The sequence below is a fragment of the Oryx dammah genome, unplaced genomic scaffold (genome assembly GCF_014754425.2).
Source record: "Oryx dammah isolate SB20612 unplaced genomic scaffold, SCBI_Odam_1.1 HiC_scaffold_27, whole genome shotgun sequence".
Taxonomy (NCBI): Eukaryota; Metazoa; Chordata; class Mammalia; order Artiodactyla; family Bovidae; genus Oryx; species Oryx dammah.
In genome coordinates, this window is record NW_024070211.1 from 16654713 (window position 1) to 16670153 (window position 15441).

The 15441-nt window shown below is 46.6% G+C and overlaps 1 protein-coding gene across 1 annotated transcript in view; it reads right to left on the reverse strand.

Moving 5' to 3' along the window:
• Window positions 1-14748, reverse strand: part of LOC120854264 (lisH domain-containing protein ARMC9-like) — a 39636-nt gene extending 24888 nt beyond the window's left edge. The window contains exons 1-2 of the mRNA XM_040228124.1: window positions 14617-14748; window positions 849-964 (exon numbers count right to left, since the gene is read on the reverse strand). Coding sequence (XP_040084058.1) covers window positions 849-964; window positions 14617-14739 — 239 coding nt within the window. The 5' untranslated portion in view covers window positions 14740-14748. The remainder of the gene's footprint in view (window positions 1-848; window positions 965-14616) is intronic.
• Window positions 14749-15441: the final 693 nt, after the last annotated feature.

Below are 15441 nucleotides of genomic sequence, written 5' to 3' on the forward strand. Positions count from 1 at the left end.
ATGAGATGGTTGGATGGTGTCACTGACTCGATGGACGTGAGTCTTAGTGAACTCTGGGAGTTGGTGATGGACAGGGAGGCCTGGTGTGCTGCGGTCCATGGGGTCACAAAGAGTCAGACACGACTGAGCGACTGAACTGAACGGCCAATAATTGTTGCATGAACAAATGTAGGTTTTTGCCTGCTCTCCATAGTCCCTTTTATGTGCACCTATTTCTCTCCAGTGTTCTCTCTAGAAAGGTGAAGAGGTCACCCAGACCTCCAAAGAGGCCCAAGCTGGACTGCCTGGCCTAGGGCTCCCCAAAAGTCCACAGCGGTCTGGTCCCTGGGTTCCCAGGCAGACCAGAGGCTCTGGGTAACCAGACTAGATTTGTTTATATAAACAGAGTTGGAGCAAGGCTATGAAGAATGAATAAAGGCTTGGCAGCCAAAACTGCATATAGTTCTTTTTAAAAATCCTCTAGAAAAAGAGGCTGGTGGCATCTTAAACTGTGACACTCCTTCCCAATGAAGGGCCTGGTGCTGCGGTGAGGGGCTGCAGAAAAGACTGAGTCCCCTCTGGGTAGACACCCTGCCCCTTTCTGGTCCTTTCCTTCAGAATCAACACTGGCCAACACCAGGCTTCTCCTAGATAAAGGCTGTTAAGTGTCTTGGAGACCCTGAGAAACGTGGCGGGGGAAAAGGGAGACTTTCCTTTCAAAAAATCCCCCAAAGATGAATAATAAAGAGAGAAATACTTTATAGTACGAACATTTTATTTTGACTTCTTAAATACGTACATCTTTCACTGCAGTTCATCAAAACAAAGCTTAGGAAAATAAGTCCCTGCCTCCTTTAGCCCGGACTTACGCTGGGTACCCGGTCCTGTGGCCACTGGGGGTGACAGGCCGGCGCAGGGGCTCCGGGCCACCCCACTGCACGCCAGCCGTCCCCTTCCGCCTCGCCTTCCCCGTGTTGGTCATGATCTGGTGGAAGCAAAGAGGAAACAGGGCTGGAGCGGTCATCTGGCTGAGAGCAGACCACACATTCTAACTCACTGTATTTAATACATTCATTTATAGGAATAAGAGACTTTGCAATAAGTGAGGAAGGGTCACGACACAGATTATTCAGATAAACAGGAAATGTCAGGAAAAATCCCTTTAGCTTGCATATTATACCATCTAGCAGTATAAATTAAAAAAAAATCAGACCATGGAAAAAGGGGAAGAAAAGAGTTGAATATAGTAACTTATCACATCTCTGGAGTATACTGACTTTTGAAAGTGAGAAGGGAAAAAAAAGATGGACAGATTTGGTTTTATAAAAAATTAACATTTCCATATATAAAGTATTTGATAAACCAAATTAATAGGTAAAACAATGAACTGGGAAGAAATACTTGTAGCACAGTTAACAGGTTAAAGGTTAAGATTTTCATTAGATAAAGAATTCTTATAAATCAGTTAAGTAAAACACCATACAGATAATAGGGCAAAGATTTTGAACAGCCAAGTCACAAAATAATAAGTATCACCAGTCAAGAGAAGAAAAAAATCATCAACTTTACAAGTAACTAGAAACTACAATTTCACAAAAACCATATCATCCTTAAATTATTAAATGAGTGACAATTAAAGAAATTACCCCATCTGCTTCTGGCAACAGTTTAAGATGTCAGTGGCATGGAAATTAGAGACAGTGCTTTTGGAAAGTAATTTGGCATTTTATATCAAGAGTCACTGAAATGTTCATACCCTTGGGTGTTAAACTCTAGAGTGTTAGTTGCTCAGTTGTGTCTGACTCTTTGTGATCTCACAGACTGTAGCCTGCCAGGGTTCTCTCTCCATGGGATTCTCCAGGCAAGAATACTGGAGTGGGTTGCCATTCCCTTCAACAGGGGAGCTTCCAGACCCAGGGATTGAACCTGGGTCTCCTGCGTTGCAGGCAGATTCTTTACCGTCTGAGCCACCAAGAAAGCCCCTAGAGGAGGACTCCAAAATATGGAAGTTGTTAAATAAAGCTGTTTGTTACAAAATCACTGTAGAGTAAAACTGCAACAATCTGTCTAGTAATAGGGTAGCAATGAAGAAAAATATGGCATATTCATCTGAAATATTATATGGCCATTTACAAGGATAAAGACTAGGTTATGAAGAAACATGTTTATTTAAAACATTGTAAGTCAGGTAATAACATGGTACATAAATGATGCTTTCCATTATGCTAAAAGTACACAAAAAGACTGGAAGGAAAGGGACACTAATGCTTATAGTGGCCACATAGGACAGTGAACCAAGAATCATTTTTTTCTATTTTCTGTAACAGCTATGTTAATAATTAAGAAAATTTGTTTAAAAAAGAAATCGCTTTTTTGGCGAAATCTGAACGAAGTCTGTGGATTGTGCCAACATCGACCTACAGTTTACTACAGTTGCCACTGGGGATGCTGGGTGCAGGGTGTCTGGCACTTCTCTACTACTGTTGCAACTTCCTGTGAGTCTATAATTATTTACAAATAAAATGTAAAAAAAAAAAAAATCTGAAGGATTTCCCTGGTGGTCCAGTGGCTAAGACTCTGTGCTCCCAGTGCAGGGGGTCTGGATTTAATACCCAGTCAGGGAACTAGATCCCACATGATGCAACCAGGAGTTCACATGCCACAATTTAAGGCCCAGCGCGGGCAAAGAAACAATTATTTTTAAAAAATCAGAAAATATATGAATGGGAGTACATCTTTGATTTCTTGATTTTTGCTTGAAAGTTATTTGGGTTTATCTAGTATTTGAGGTTCAGTTCAGTTCAGTCGCTCAGTGGTGTCCAACTCTTTGTGACCGCATGGACTGCAGCATGTCAGGCCTCCCTGCCCATCACCAACTCCCAGAGTTTACTCAAACTCATGTCCATTGAGTCGGAGATGCCATCCAACCATCTCATCCTCTGTCATCCCCTTCTCATCCTGCCTTCAATCTTTCCCAGCGTCAGGGTCTTTTCCAATGAGTCAGCTCTTCGCATCAGGTAGCCAAAGTATTGGAGTTTTACCTTCAACATCAGTCCTTCCAATGAATTTTCAGGACTGATTTCCTTTAGGATGGACTGGTTGGATCTCCTTGCAGTCCAAGGGACTCTCAAGAGTCTTCTCCAACACCACAGGTCAAAAGCATCAATTCTTCAGTGCTCAGCTTTCTTTATATTTTTTTAAATATTTGAGGTAGGAAGAAGAAAAAAGGGCCAGCTTCCAGTGGGAGGGAAGCACCAGGTCTCAGCTGTGCTGTGGGGACAGCCAGCAGCTGGATGGGCAGGCAGGGCAGGGTGGTGAGGCGGGGCGGAGGAGGGAGGGGAGAAAGGCAGGGGAGAGGAGATGGGAGGCCTCCACCCTTGTGTAGGAAACGATGGGCCACAAGCTTCCCAAGTAAGAGCTAGTGCAGCTTCATCTCCCTTGTCCTGTGAAATATGCCAAAGAAGGCTCTCCTACCTGCCATCACTGGCACTGCCCTCCTGTCTGCTGCTCCTCCCATTTCCCTTCTGACCCGCTGTCCCCGTCGTCAGGGCAGGCTCCTCAAGTCCGATATTCACTGGTACCTTAGGATCCCCTGGGCCTTCTCTTTCCCCCTCCCTTATGCCAGCCGGACACCTGGGTCCTTCCACAGGAGCTAGGAGAGGAAGGCTAGGGCTTAAGCGCTGGAAAAGGGAGATGGCGAGTGTGTGGGTTGCTCACCCCAGGCCTCCTCCCTGCTCCACTGTCCCTCCCAGGTCACCCTTCCAACTCCTTCCTCAGGAGAGAGAACACAGCACATACTCGTGTTTCAGCCTTTGGAACCCGCCCTCCCCCATCACACCATTTCCCTAAAACTTCACAGGCCTAAGAAATCACCTCAGGTGGGTGGTATTTGTCCTCTCCAGTGGGTGGGGAAGGGCTTCCCAGGTGGCACTACTGGTAAAGACCCCGCCTGCCAATGCAGGAGACATAAGAGATACAAGTTCCAGCCGTGCGTCAGGAAGATCCCCTGGAGGAGGGCATGGCAACCCACTCCAGTATTCTTGCCTGGAGAATCCCATGGACAGAGGAGCCTGGTGGGCTACAGTCCGTAGGGTCGAAAAGAGTCAGACACGACTGAAGTGACTTAGCATGCACACACCCATGCACTGGATGAGGAAACTGGGTCAGCCTGTGGGCAGAATCGCCTGGTGGGTCCCTGGTGAAGAGCATTCGTATGAGGGCCTAGAATGACTACCTTAGGTGCTGGGTATCTCAGAGGAGCCCAGAGGGCTTGTTTCCTGTTTACCTCACAACCCCCTGTGCTTGTGGGGAGCTCCAGGGCCCTCTCTGGGTACCTCGGCTGCAAAGGAGCCTTTTGGGGATGAAAAGGTCTTAAAGCATATCTGTCTATACTGAGTTCCACAGAAATGCTTCAGGGTGTGTTGGGAGAGAAGGGAAAGGGTTCCCAACAACCACCCTCCCCATCACAGAACTCAGCACCCATCTGGGTTACACATGGAGACGCTCTCTGAAAAAACATTCTGCTACCAAAAAAAAAAAAAGAGCATATTTAACCACACACACACACACACATACACAAACCCAAAAAATGCAGCATGTGATTTAGCTGAATGTAATTTGTTCTGTCAATCTTAAAGGAAATCCACTCTGAATATTCACTGGAAGGGCTGAAGCTGAAGCTCCAATACTTTGGCCACCTGATTAGAAGAGCCAACTCACTGGAAAAGACCCTCATGCTAGGAAAGATTGAAGGCAAAAAAAGGGCAGCAGAGGATGAGATAGTTGGATGGTTTTGCCGATTCAACGGACAGGAGTTTGAGCAAACTCCAGGAGACAGTGAAGGAGAGGGAAGCCTGGCCTGCTGCAGTCCACGCTCAGTCCATGACTGAGTGACTGAATAACAACAATTTGTTCTGTAGCAAAAGATGGTCAACACATATCAATTTAGGTAAAAAAAAATTTCCCAGTACTAGTTTTTGAGTACTGGTGAAATCACTTAAAGCAATTATGGCATGTTCTAAACAGTATGCATTTTTGTAAGAAAATACAGGCACACAATACATCTGTCTATCCGTACACACAGAGAAAGTCCTGGAAGCTGAAGGAGGCACTGCTAGCTGTCCACTCAATACTCATTCTCTCTCTCTTGACCAACAGCCCTCTGATTTTGTTGGCCCAGAAATGCGCCTACTTAAAAACACCTTTCCAGACCCCCTTGCAGCTAAGGGCCATGGGACCCAGCTCTGACCAGTAAGCAGTAAATGGAGGTCTCCAGATGGAGCTTTGGAACCCTAGCAATGTGTTCAGTCACATGTTTTTGTAAAATTTGCAAAAGTAGCAAGTTTTAATTGCAGTCATGTCAACCCTGCTTATTTAACTTATATGCAGAGTACATCATGAGAAACACTGGGCTGGAAGAAGCACAAGCTGGAATCAAGATTGCTGGAAGAAATATCAATAACCTCAGATATGCAGATGACACCACCCTTCGGGCAGAAAGTGACCAACTAAAAAGCCTCTTGATGAAAGTGAAAGAGGAGAGTGAAAAAGTTGGCTCAAAGCTCAACATTCAGAAAACGAAGATCATAGCATCCGGTCCCATCACTTCATGGCAAATAGATGGGGAAACAGTGGAAACAGTGTCAGACTTTATTTTTTGGGGCTCCAAAATCACTGCAGATGGTGATTGCAGCCACGAAATTAAAAGACACTTACTCCTTGGAAGGAAACTTATGACTAACCTAGACAGCATATTCAAAAGCAGAGACATTACTTTGCCAACAAAGGTCCGCCTAGTCAAGGATATGGTTTTTTCAGTAGTCATGTATGGATGTGAGAGTTGGACTGTGAAGAAGGCTGAGCGCCAAAGAATTGATGCTTTTGAACTGTGGTGTTGGATAAGACTCTTGAGAGTCCCTTGGACTGCAAGGAGATCCAACCAGTCCATTCTGAAGGAGATCAGTCCTGGGTGTTCTTTGGAAGGAATGATGCTAAAGCTGAAACTCCAGTACTTTGGCTGCCTCATGCCAAGAGCTGACTCATTGGAAAAGACTCTGATGCTGGGAGGGATTGGGGGCAGGAGGAGAAGGGGACGACCAAGGATGAGATGGCTGGATGGCATCACCGATGGACGTGATATTTGAGTGAACTCCGGGAGTTGGTGATGGACAGAGAAGCCTGGCGTGCTGCGATTCATGGGGTCGTAAAGAGTCGGACACGACTGAGCGACTGAACTGAAGAGTGCTGTTTCTTTCTACTCCAACTTCTGTTGTTATACCTCCCCACACGGTATTAGAATGCCCAAAGACAATCTGGAACTTAGCTAAGGGGGTGTTGAACCCAGATGACATACAATTTGGGTTTAATGAGAAATATCATTCTCAGTCGCTTCTGTGCATAGCCAAACGACGAGCTGTCCTGGTGTAGAAGCTACCACAAGGAATTCCCCAGGTCATCAGAGTATTTATGAAGAGTCGGTGCACAAGGAAACTTGAAATGTCCCTAGTCTTCCATTTTCAGAAGTTTGAGGAAGGTTTTCTCAAATTTAATAGAAATCCTAAAAATTTACACAGCATTACCAAAAATGAAATGTGAAGTAGAGAAAAATTTCTAATCTCTCAATAATAAGAAATAAAACTTCTTTTCTTTCACTGTAGAAAATATTACAAACTCCTCACATATGTAGAAGCAATCAAAGAGCATAAGACAAAAAATATCCAGAAAGAAAACTATGAAGCATGTGTGGAGTCCTGCCCCAAGGCCACAGGTGCAAGGCCTCGCACCAAGGCCTCAGAAGTGGAGCTCAGAACCAGGTCCCCTCTGAAGTGGACAGAGCTCCTTTGTAACCACTGCCAAAAGCCCCGGTGATCATCACCAGCAGGCTTCCTGACCCCAAATTAGGCAAAGATGCCCATCCAGGTAGTCACCCTACAGTGCCCTAACCAATCACCTAATGCCAACCTTCCAGCAGGAATTTTCTTTGTTTTGAGGCTATAAAAGTTGACTACTAACCCACGAAAACTGTCAACTCTCCCTGGTCTGTCAGGAGGTTGGTCCACTGCGCTCGCAGTGCCCACATTATCTCTGCTCTTTGTTCTTAATAAAATCACTCCCTTCTGAAATGCTCTGTGTCTGGAAATTCTTTTCCAACCCATGCAGATTACCTCAACAGCGTGTGGCAAGCCACTAGTTAATAAAACATTATTTTTCTGATGTTGGTACCTGTCATTTTTTTTTCCTTTACCTACTTAAAAAAATGGAACTACAGTTGATTTACAATGTTGTGTTAGTTTCAGGTACACAGTAAAGTGATTCGGTTATACATATATATATATTTTTAGATTCTTTTCTATTATAGGTTATTATAAGATACTGAGTCTAGTTCCCTGTGCCATATGGTAAATCCTTGTTGGTTATTGATTCATCAATTCTTAAAATTTGAATTTGTGATTTATTTCTCTAATTCTCACTCTGGATACTCGCTTTAATACCTAAACTTTATATTGTGTTGTTTTACAGAAGGCCTCCACAACCCTGTGACTGGAGGGCCCACAAAACCTGGATGCTCCCTTCTTCCTGATAGTCTGGGTGAAGGAAAGTGAAAGATGAGCCCTGGGTCTGGTAAGGCTGGATTTCTGGCTCTTTGCAGTTGAGCTCAATTCCAACTGACAAAGGAAAGATAAGACACAGAGATAAATGGAAGGAGAACAGAGGGAGCGGTGGTTGTTGCTGGGTGGACAGAATTATTACGGTGGCTGTTTACGCCGTGTTTACTTTTGGCTTTTCAGTAATAAGCATGTACTTCATTTGTAATCATAAAAAGGAATCCCAGAAACAAGCTGAAAAAGAAAAAGGACTTGGAATCTTTGGAGGCTGGGGCTCTCCCCACTGCTCATTTGGTTGGGTTTTCACAGAACATGGATTTTAAGTTAGTTCCAGCTGACTTTTCAACGACAGGGTGAGGCAGAGCACAAATAACGGGTAGAAACGTGAATAGAAAGCCCCCCAGGGACTTCCCTGGTGCTTCAGTGGCTAAGACTCGGCACTCCCAATGCAGGGGGCCTGGGTTCGATCCCTGGTCGGGGAACTAGATCCCATGTGCCGCAACTAAAGATCCTGCATACTGCAACTAATAGCCGGCACAGCCAAATAAATAAAAACTAACAAGACGAAACAAAAAACCCAACGTGAAGACAAATTTGAAAAAAAGAAAAAAAAACAACTTGGAAACTACAGCCCTTCCTTTCCTGGTTTTGATTTTGACTGAGTAAGACAGGGCCAGCTGCAGGCGCCCCAGCTTCTGTCCTGTCTCCGGGAGGCTGGGCCCTGCCCCTTGGCAAGCTGCACCCACTTCCCGTGCAGAGGCCCATTCACCTAGAGGTCTGCACACGTGGCAATGTGTTTCATGGCGCAGACTCTGGCTGCAGAAGCACTGAGGGGTGTAATAAAGATGCAGATTCCCAGGGCCAGGGCCACACTCTCAGTCTCTCTGGGGGTGGGGCCAGGACTCCTGCTTTAGCCAGCTCTTTAAGAGAACTCTGGAAACCTAAATGAACTTGGAGGAATAAGAAAGTGTGGAAAGGGAGAAATTAGCATTGACAACAGGCATCCCCCCAAAAAAACTGAGCCTATGCTTAAAAATCATTGCTGTTGCTTCAATTTCAAGAAAAGCTATGACAAACCTAGACAGCATATTAAAAAGCAGAGACTTCACTTTGCCAGTAAAGGTCCATCTAGTCAAAGCTACAGTTTTCCCAGCAGTTATGTACAGATATGAGAGTTGGACCATAAAGAAGGTTGAATGCCAAAGAACTGATGCTTTCAAACTATGGTGCTTCTCTCAGAAGACTCTTGAGAGTCCCTTAGAGAGCAAGGAAATCAAACCAGTCAATCCTAAAGAAAATCAATCCTGAATATTCACTGGAAGGACTGATGCTGAAGCTGAAGCTCCAGTACTTTGGTCACCTGATGTGAAGAGCCAACTCACTGGAAAAGCCCCTGATGTTGGCAAAGACTGAGGGCAGGAGGAGAATGGGATGACAGGATGAGATGGCTGGATGGCATCATCGACTCAATGGACATGAGTTTGAGAAAGCTCCGGGAGATGGGGAAGGACAGGGAAGCCTGGCGTGCTGCAGTCCATGCGGTCTCAAAAAGTCTGACATGACTTAGTGACTGAATAACAACAGTGTTAGACCATAAAGTAACTTTGAATATTTCATACAGTCAGAAACTCTAAACTTTCAAACACAGTGCACTGGAAAATCAACAGCTCTCCCAGAAGAGAGCACAGCTTAGTGGTAAAGAGCAAGCAGGCTCAAATAACACTTGAGCATGTTCCTCAACCTTTCTCAGCCTCAGCCTCCTCATCTATAACATGCAATGTGAGCAGAATTCACCCCATTGTTGGTTGGGAAGATTAAATAAATGCAATCAGAAGTGTGAAGCAGTCAGCACAGGACTTGGCCCAGGACACATGCCCAACTAATTTAAGACACACCTATGACTGTTGTTAAAAGTAACTGAACAATAAATTTAAACTTCAAAATAAAAACAAAAAAACTGAGATTCTATGAAAAATACCTACAGCCCTTTAACCAAGGTATTGAGCATTAAGTGGCATAGTGTGGATGATTCTGAATTAAGAATTATTAATTAAGACTTATTTGGCATAGTATGGATGATTTTTAAAAATTTAGATATAACCAAGCACGCAGAAGTTGGCAAGTCATCAATCTTGCCCTGCTACTGAAGAAGAAACACAAAAGGGTGCTGTTCTTCACCAGAATTGTGAGTAAAGGATACATTTGATGTGACCACTGCTATTCTCAGGGACTCTCTGAGCTCCCTGTGGTCGTCAGTATTTTCATAGCCCCCAGGCCCTGCAGCGCTCAGTGCTGTCTGCTTATCCTTGAGGGGGTGCGGACAGGCAGTGAGTGCAGCCTTGTAGGGTTCAGGGGTGCCCATCAGTGCTCAGAAGGGGAGGAGCCATGAGTACAGGAATCCTAGGAAAGGGCTTCCTTTCACTCTCAGAACACCCTGAGGGGGAGGGGAGAGCCACCCTCGTACTCCATCCTCACTCTCAACATAGCAGTTTTTCAGTTACTGGTGTGTGACTGAAAATAACCACAATAACCACTCCTGAGATTATGGTAAGGGGATCTGGGATGGGGCCTAGATTCTATGTGAACCCACATTCAATGAGAAGCCCTGGGCCAGCCACACAGGACGAGAACCATCAACCCCCTGATCATTCCTCCCTGTTATCTCCAGCCCTCATCAACAGCACAGGTTTATCTGCTCTGTGTCCTTTTATAAACTTCTGGAAGATAACAGCTTGTCAGACTTTTCTAGGATTCTGCGGAATGTTCAGCAAATGACTCGGGTTCAATAAAATTTTTTTGAATACAGTTTTCAAAAAAATCAACATTTTTCTACTGATCTTGATAGATCGCCCTGGTACATCAGAATGGGAGGTACAAGTTGTGCTTTGGGGGCACATTCCTTAGGGAAATGCAACTCCTGTCTCTGGCAGGTTCCCTCCTTCGGCACAAGCAGTTAGCAGCCCCCATGTGAACAAGTGTACAGGGCACCCCCCCACCAACCCTCCCTAGTGTGAACCACCAGAGACCAAGGGGGGCAGGTGAGGGGAGTTGCAGTGCTGGCCAGCTGCCAATTTCAAATCAGGACTGGGTGTCTGGGACTTCTCTGGTGGTCCAGTGGCTAAGATTCTGTGCTCCCAATGCATGGGGCCTGGGGTTCGATCCCTGGTCAGGGAACTAGATCCCACATGCCACAACTAAGAGTTTCCATGTCACAGGTAAGGATCCCAGATCCCACATGCTGCAACTAAAACCCAGCACAGCCAAATAAAAAAAAGAAAAAGACTGGGTGACTAAGGGCAGCTAAGGAGATCTAAGGAACTAAGACACAAACAGAGAGTGTACGTATAACCTCAGTAATTATTGCTCGACAGTAAGTTTTCTAATAGAAACTTTACAGTTCTTCCACAGGGGATCCTCCGGTGACTGGGCCCGGTGGGTGGCATGGTGGCCGCTCACAGGTCTGTCCAGGTACTAACCCCAGGAACCTGTGCATATGTGGTCTTTGCAAATTGTAGTTAAGTTGTTGCTGTTGTTTAGTTACTAGGTCATGTCTGCCTCTCTGCAACCCCATGGACTATATCTTAGATTATCCTCAATCCAGTGACAGTGTCATTATAAGAGACAGAGAGAACACAGGGACTTCCCTGGTGGTCCAGTGGCTATGACTTTGTGCTCCCAATGCAGGGAGCCTGGGTTTGATCCCTGGTTAGGGAACTAGATCCCACATGCCGCAACTAAAAAAAAGATTCCAAGTGCCACAACTAAGACCCAGCACAGGCAAATAAATTTTTTTTTTTTTAAAGAGAGAGAACATAAAGAGAAAAGGAGACGGTTATTGGAGATAGAGGTAGAGTGTGGAGGTCCACAGCCACAAGCCAAGGAGGGCCCAAGAGCCAGAAAGGGTTGTGGGACAACTTGAGTTTGGATTTCTGGCCTCCAGAACTGGGAGAGAACACATTTCTGTTACTTGAAGCCATCTAGTACAAATACACTGGGGCTTCCCGTCTCTGTCCTGAGTTCTTTCTGTACTTCATTCTTACCACTCACATTGCCACTGAAAAGAGACTGACACCGATGAGATAAAGCATGCGTGCAACTTTTCTAAATATCTCCTTCTGGTAAAAAGAACAGTACCTATGCATTAAGATTTAGAACTACAGACTGTGGTAAAGTGACACCATTTCCGGATGCCATTTTCGGGCCACTGGCTGATTTCAAAATTCTGTCCCTTCTGCGTCTTGCCAACCTGCATGATCCAGCTGGGAGTCACAGCATGCTCAGGGTCTTGTTTTTGTTGTTGCTGTTAAAAATCTTCAGTTAACAAGTTAACATCTCAGCCACGGCATTTCATTGTACAGAGGTGCTAAAAGCTATTAGGGAAGGGGCCGTGGTGGGGTTTCCGTCTGAACATCCCTGCTTGTGTGCTGGGAAGACCCAGCATCTGAGGGCTGTGTTCTCAACAGCTGTACCACCACCCTCCAGAGAACCCCCACTAGCGTGCCTTCTGCTTTTCTCACCATCTTGCTTTTCAACAGGCACATCCTCTCCAGTGCTGCTCCGTCCTTCCTGACAAAGCCAGTGTCCTCCCAGATGTCAGGGCTCAGCGACTTCCATCATCAGTTCGGAACCCGGGTGCCTCACTCCCCGCCCTTCTCGAGCACCTCCCCGCTTGACCTCCATCTGCGGTCAGTTAAGGTCCTTTGATCCCTGAGTCGTTCTGAGGGGTGGTGGTGCTTGTCCATGACTGGGGGCCAGTGGTCACCCAGCTTCCTACGTCATCTCCCTTCTTTCATCCACTCTTGCCCCTCTATGTTCTAGCCTTCACAAAGCAGTCCAAGTGAAAACAGAAGTTAACGTAGTAAAACATGAATCAAACTGAGTCACTCCCCGGCTCTGCGCCCTCTGACAACCTCCCAGCTCATGCAGGGTAAACTCCAAAACCCTTACCAACAATGCCCTCATGCCCAGCCCTTGGCTGTCCTCCAAACTCAAGTTCTGCCAGCATACACTGGCTCCAGCCAGGAGCCCCTGGAAATTCCACAAACAATGAGGTGACCAGGGAGACCAGTGCTCAGGATGAGGTGATGAGGGCCTGGGTGGGGCAGCAAGGGGAATGGACAGGCTTTCTGCTTCCACCTGCCCCTGTGAAAGCTCACGCACCTGCACCCACCATCTTTTTCCTTCCCAAGTCACTGTCTCTGCTTCAGCTGTTGAGAGCCTGGCTCCCAGCTCCAACACTGACCTGTCCAATCTGAGGAGACTTTACGGTCCACGTAACTGACCCAGTCAACCACCAGCATCAGAATTTCAGGAGTCCCTTTTAAAGCCTTCACTCCCGTGCGCTCAGCTGTCTGTCATGGGGCTTCAGTCTGAACTGGCCTCAATCTTTGCATCTGCTTCTCCTTTCAGATCTTAGCTTTGAGCACCCACTGCTCACCCGTGCACTCTCGGATTGATGTTCTGTGACACTGCCATCCTCTCCCAGTCAATGGGTAGCTCCCCCAACTCACACCTACCCTGTGGGTCCCACGGCAGCGGAGTCTTTGGGGAGCTCAGATCATGGCCCCTCACTAACATGTGCCTCCACAGGCCTCTCAAAGCTTCAATTGACTACTCAACCCATCCGGAAAGATCTCTCCCTCCTGTTTTCCACGGCACTGTTTTCTCCTGGTTCTCCTCAAGCCTCTCTGACTGTTCACCTTTCTGTCCATCTCAGGGGCCACCTTTCGTCTTCCCCTACTCCCGACATGCTGGTGGGCCCTCTGTATTCAGCCCCGTCCTCCTCCCTGTCCACCCTCTGCCTCAGTGGGTGACTTCATCTGGTCTGATGGTTTTGGCCATCCCCTATGTGCTGGTCCATCTAGTCAAAGTTATGGTTTTTCCAGTAGTCATGTATGGATGTGAGAGCTGGACTATATAAAGAAAGCTGAGTGCCAAAGAAATGATGCTTTTGAACTGTGGTGTTGGAGAAGACTCTTAAGAGTCCCTTGGACTGCAAGGAGATCAAACCAGTCAATCCTAAAGGAAATCAGTCTTGAATACTCATTGGAAGGACTGATGCTGACGCTGAAACTCTAATACTTTGGCCACCTGATGTGAAGAACTGACTCCTTGGGAAATCCCCCGATGAAGGTAGGAGGAGAAGGGGATGATAGAGGATGAGATGGTTGGATGGCATCACCGACTCGATGGACATGAATTTGAGCAAGCTCCGGGAGTTGGTGATGGACAGGGAAGCCTGGCATGCTGCAGTCATGGGGTCGACAAAGAGTCGGACATGACTGAGTGACTGAACTGAACTGGATTGTTTGCTGATGACTGACAAACCTGCAGCAGTATTCCCTTCTCGTAGATAAGGCACAAAAAACCCCAAGAATCTAGATGGGTAAATGATTACTCCTAAGGATAGGCATTGGAGAAGGAAATGGCAACCCACTCCATTGTTCTTGCCTGGAGAATCCCAGGGACGGGGGAGCCTGGTGGGCTGCTGTCTATGGGGTTGAGTCAGACACGACTGAAGTGACTTAGCAGCAGCAGCAAGGATGGGCATAGGGCTTTCTGGGTAGTGCTGGTGGTAAGAACCTGCCTGCCAATGCAGGAGACATAGATTTGGTCCCTGGGTTGGGAAGACCCCCTGAAGGAGAGCATAGCAAGAATGCCTGGAGAGTCCCATGGACAGGTGGGCTACAGTCCATGGGGTCGCAAAGAGGTGGGCACAACTGAAGCGACTTAGCACGCGTGCACACACACAGGGACGAGCATGCCTTTAGACACTGCGAAGGCTCTAGAGTGTGCCTTTTAGCTGTACTCTACCCGCCTTCTGTTTGCCAGCGGGTCTGTTTAGGATAGTAACTAGGGCCACTGTGCCCTTTAGGGCCCCTGGAAGCAAGCTGGCCACGATGGAACTTCTCATAAACCCAGTACCATAACAGATCAAGCCAAATCCTCGTGTGTTACTGTAAACACTAAGTCCATCAACGGCCCATCTCTCCTTCCTATTATGGGGTCCCCACTTCCTTCACATTGTACTTACTCCCAAGTACTCCGTGGTCAGAAGCTTCTCCCCCGAGAGCTCTCCAAGCTGGGGCTGGATCAGTTCGTCCTTGTCCAGATCAGCTTCCATAGTGTCATGGTCCTCCTGTTTCAAAGGAGACATGAAGTGTGAGCTCTGACCCCGCTGGCAAGTCCCCAGAGGGTGGCTCTCTGAGCAGCCACCTGTCGTGAAATGGGAAGGCCTTGGGTTGGCATTTCAAGGGTCTCAAGGGCAGAACGCCCTCTGCTCATGACCTCCGTGAAGATGAAAAGGAAAATGCCAACCCACCTCTTTAAGAAGTCTCATGCCTAATGACCACTTCCATGACCACAGGTGGAACAGATTCAACAAGATGCTATTGAACAGGCTCTCCTAGTTACAGTTCTCAGAATGTTTTTCTCTGTGAGATCAAGACCATGTGAACCAGCCAGCCTACAAATAACTATTAAGCCCCTCCATATGCACAGGCCTTACAGGGGATACAAAACTGTATACTGTAGGCTTGTTCTTCTCATGAAGTTTACAGTGTGTAAGTGAGAAGACTCAATAAAAAGATAAGAGTTGTTCTGCTTCCAAGGAGAAGGAGTGGACATCTTTTCCCCTATTGCTCTCACTAAGCAAAACCAAAAATACTGGAGATTATGTACCAAATAAACCTAGGAGACCCTGAAAGGTGGCGAGGAGGAGGCAGACTGGCTGGCTGTTCTGGGACACAAGGAATGAAAGGTGGTGAGTCCCCGGCTTTACTTTTTGCCTTAGAGATTCTAGGCTTGGCGCTGAAGAAGGCAGCAACCCAGAAATGAGAATGGGAAGACAAACACTTGC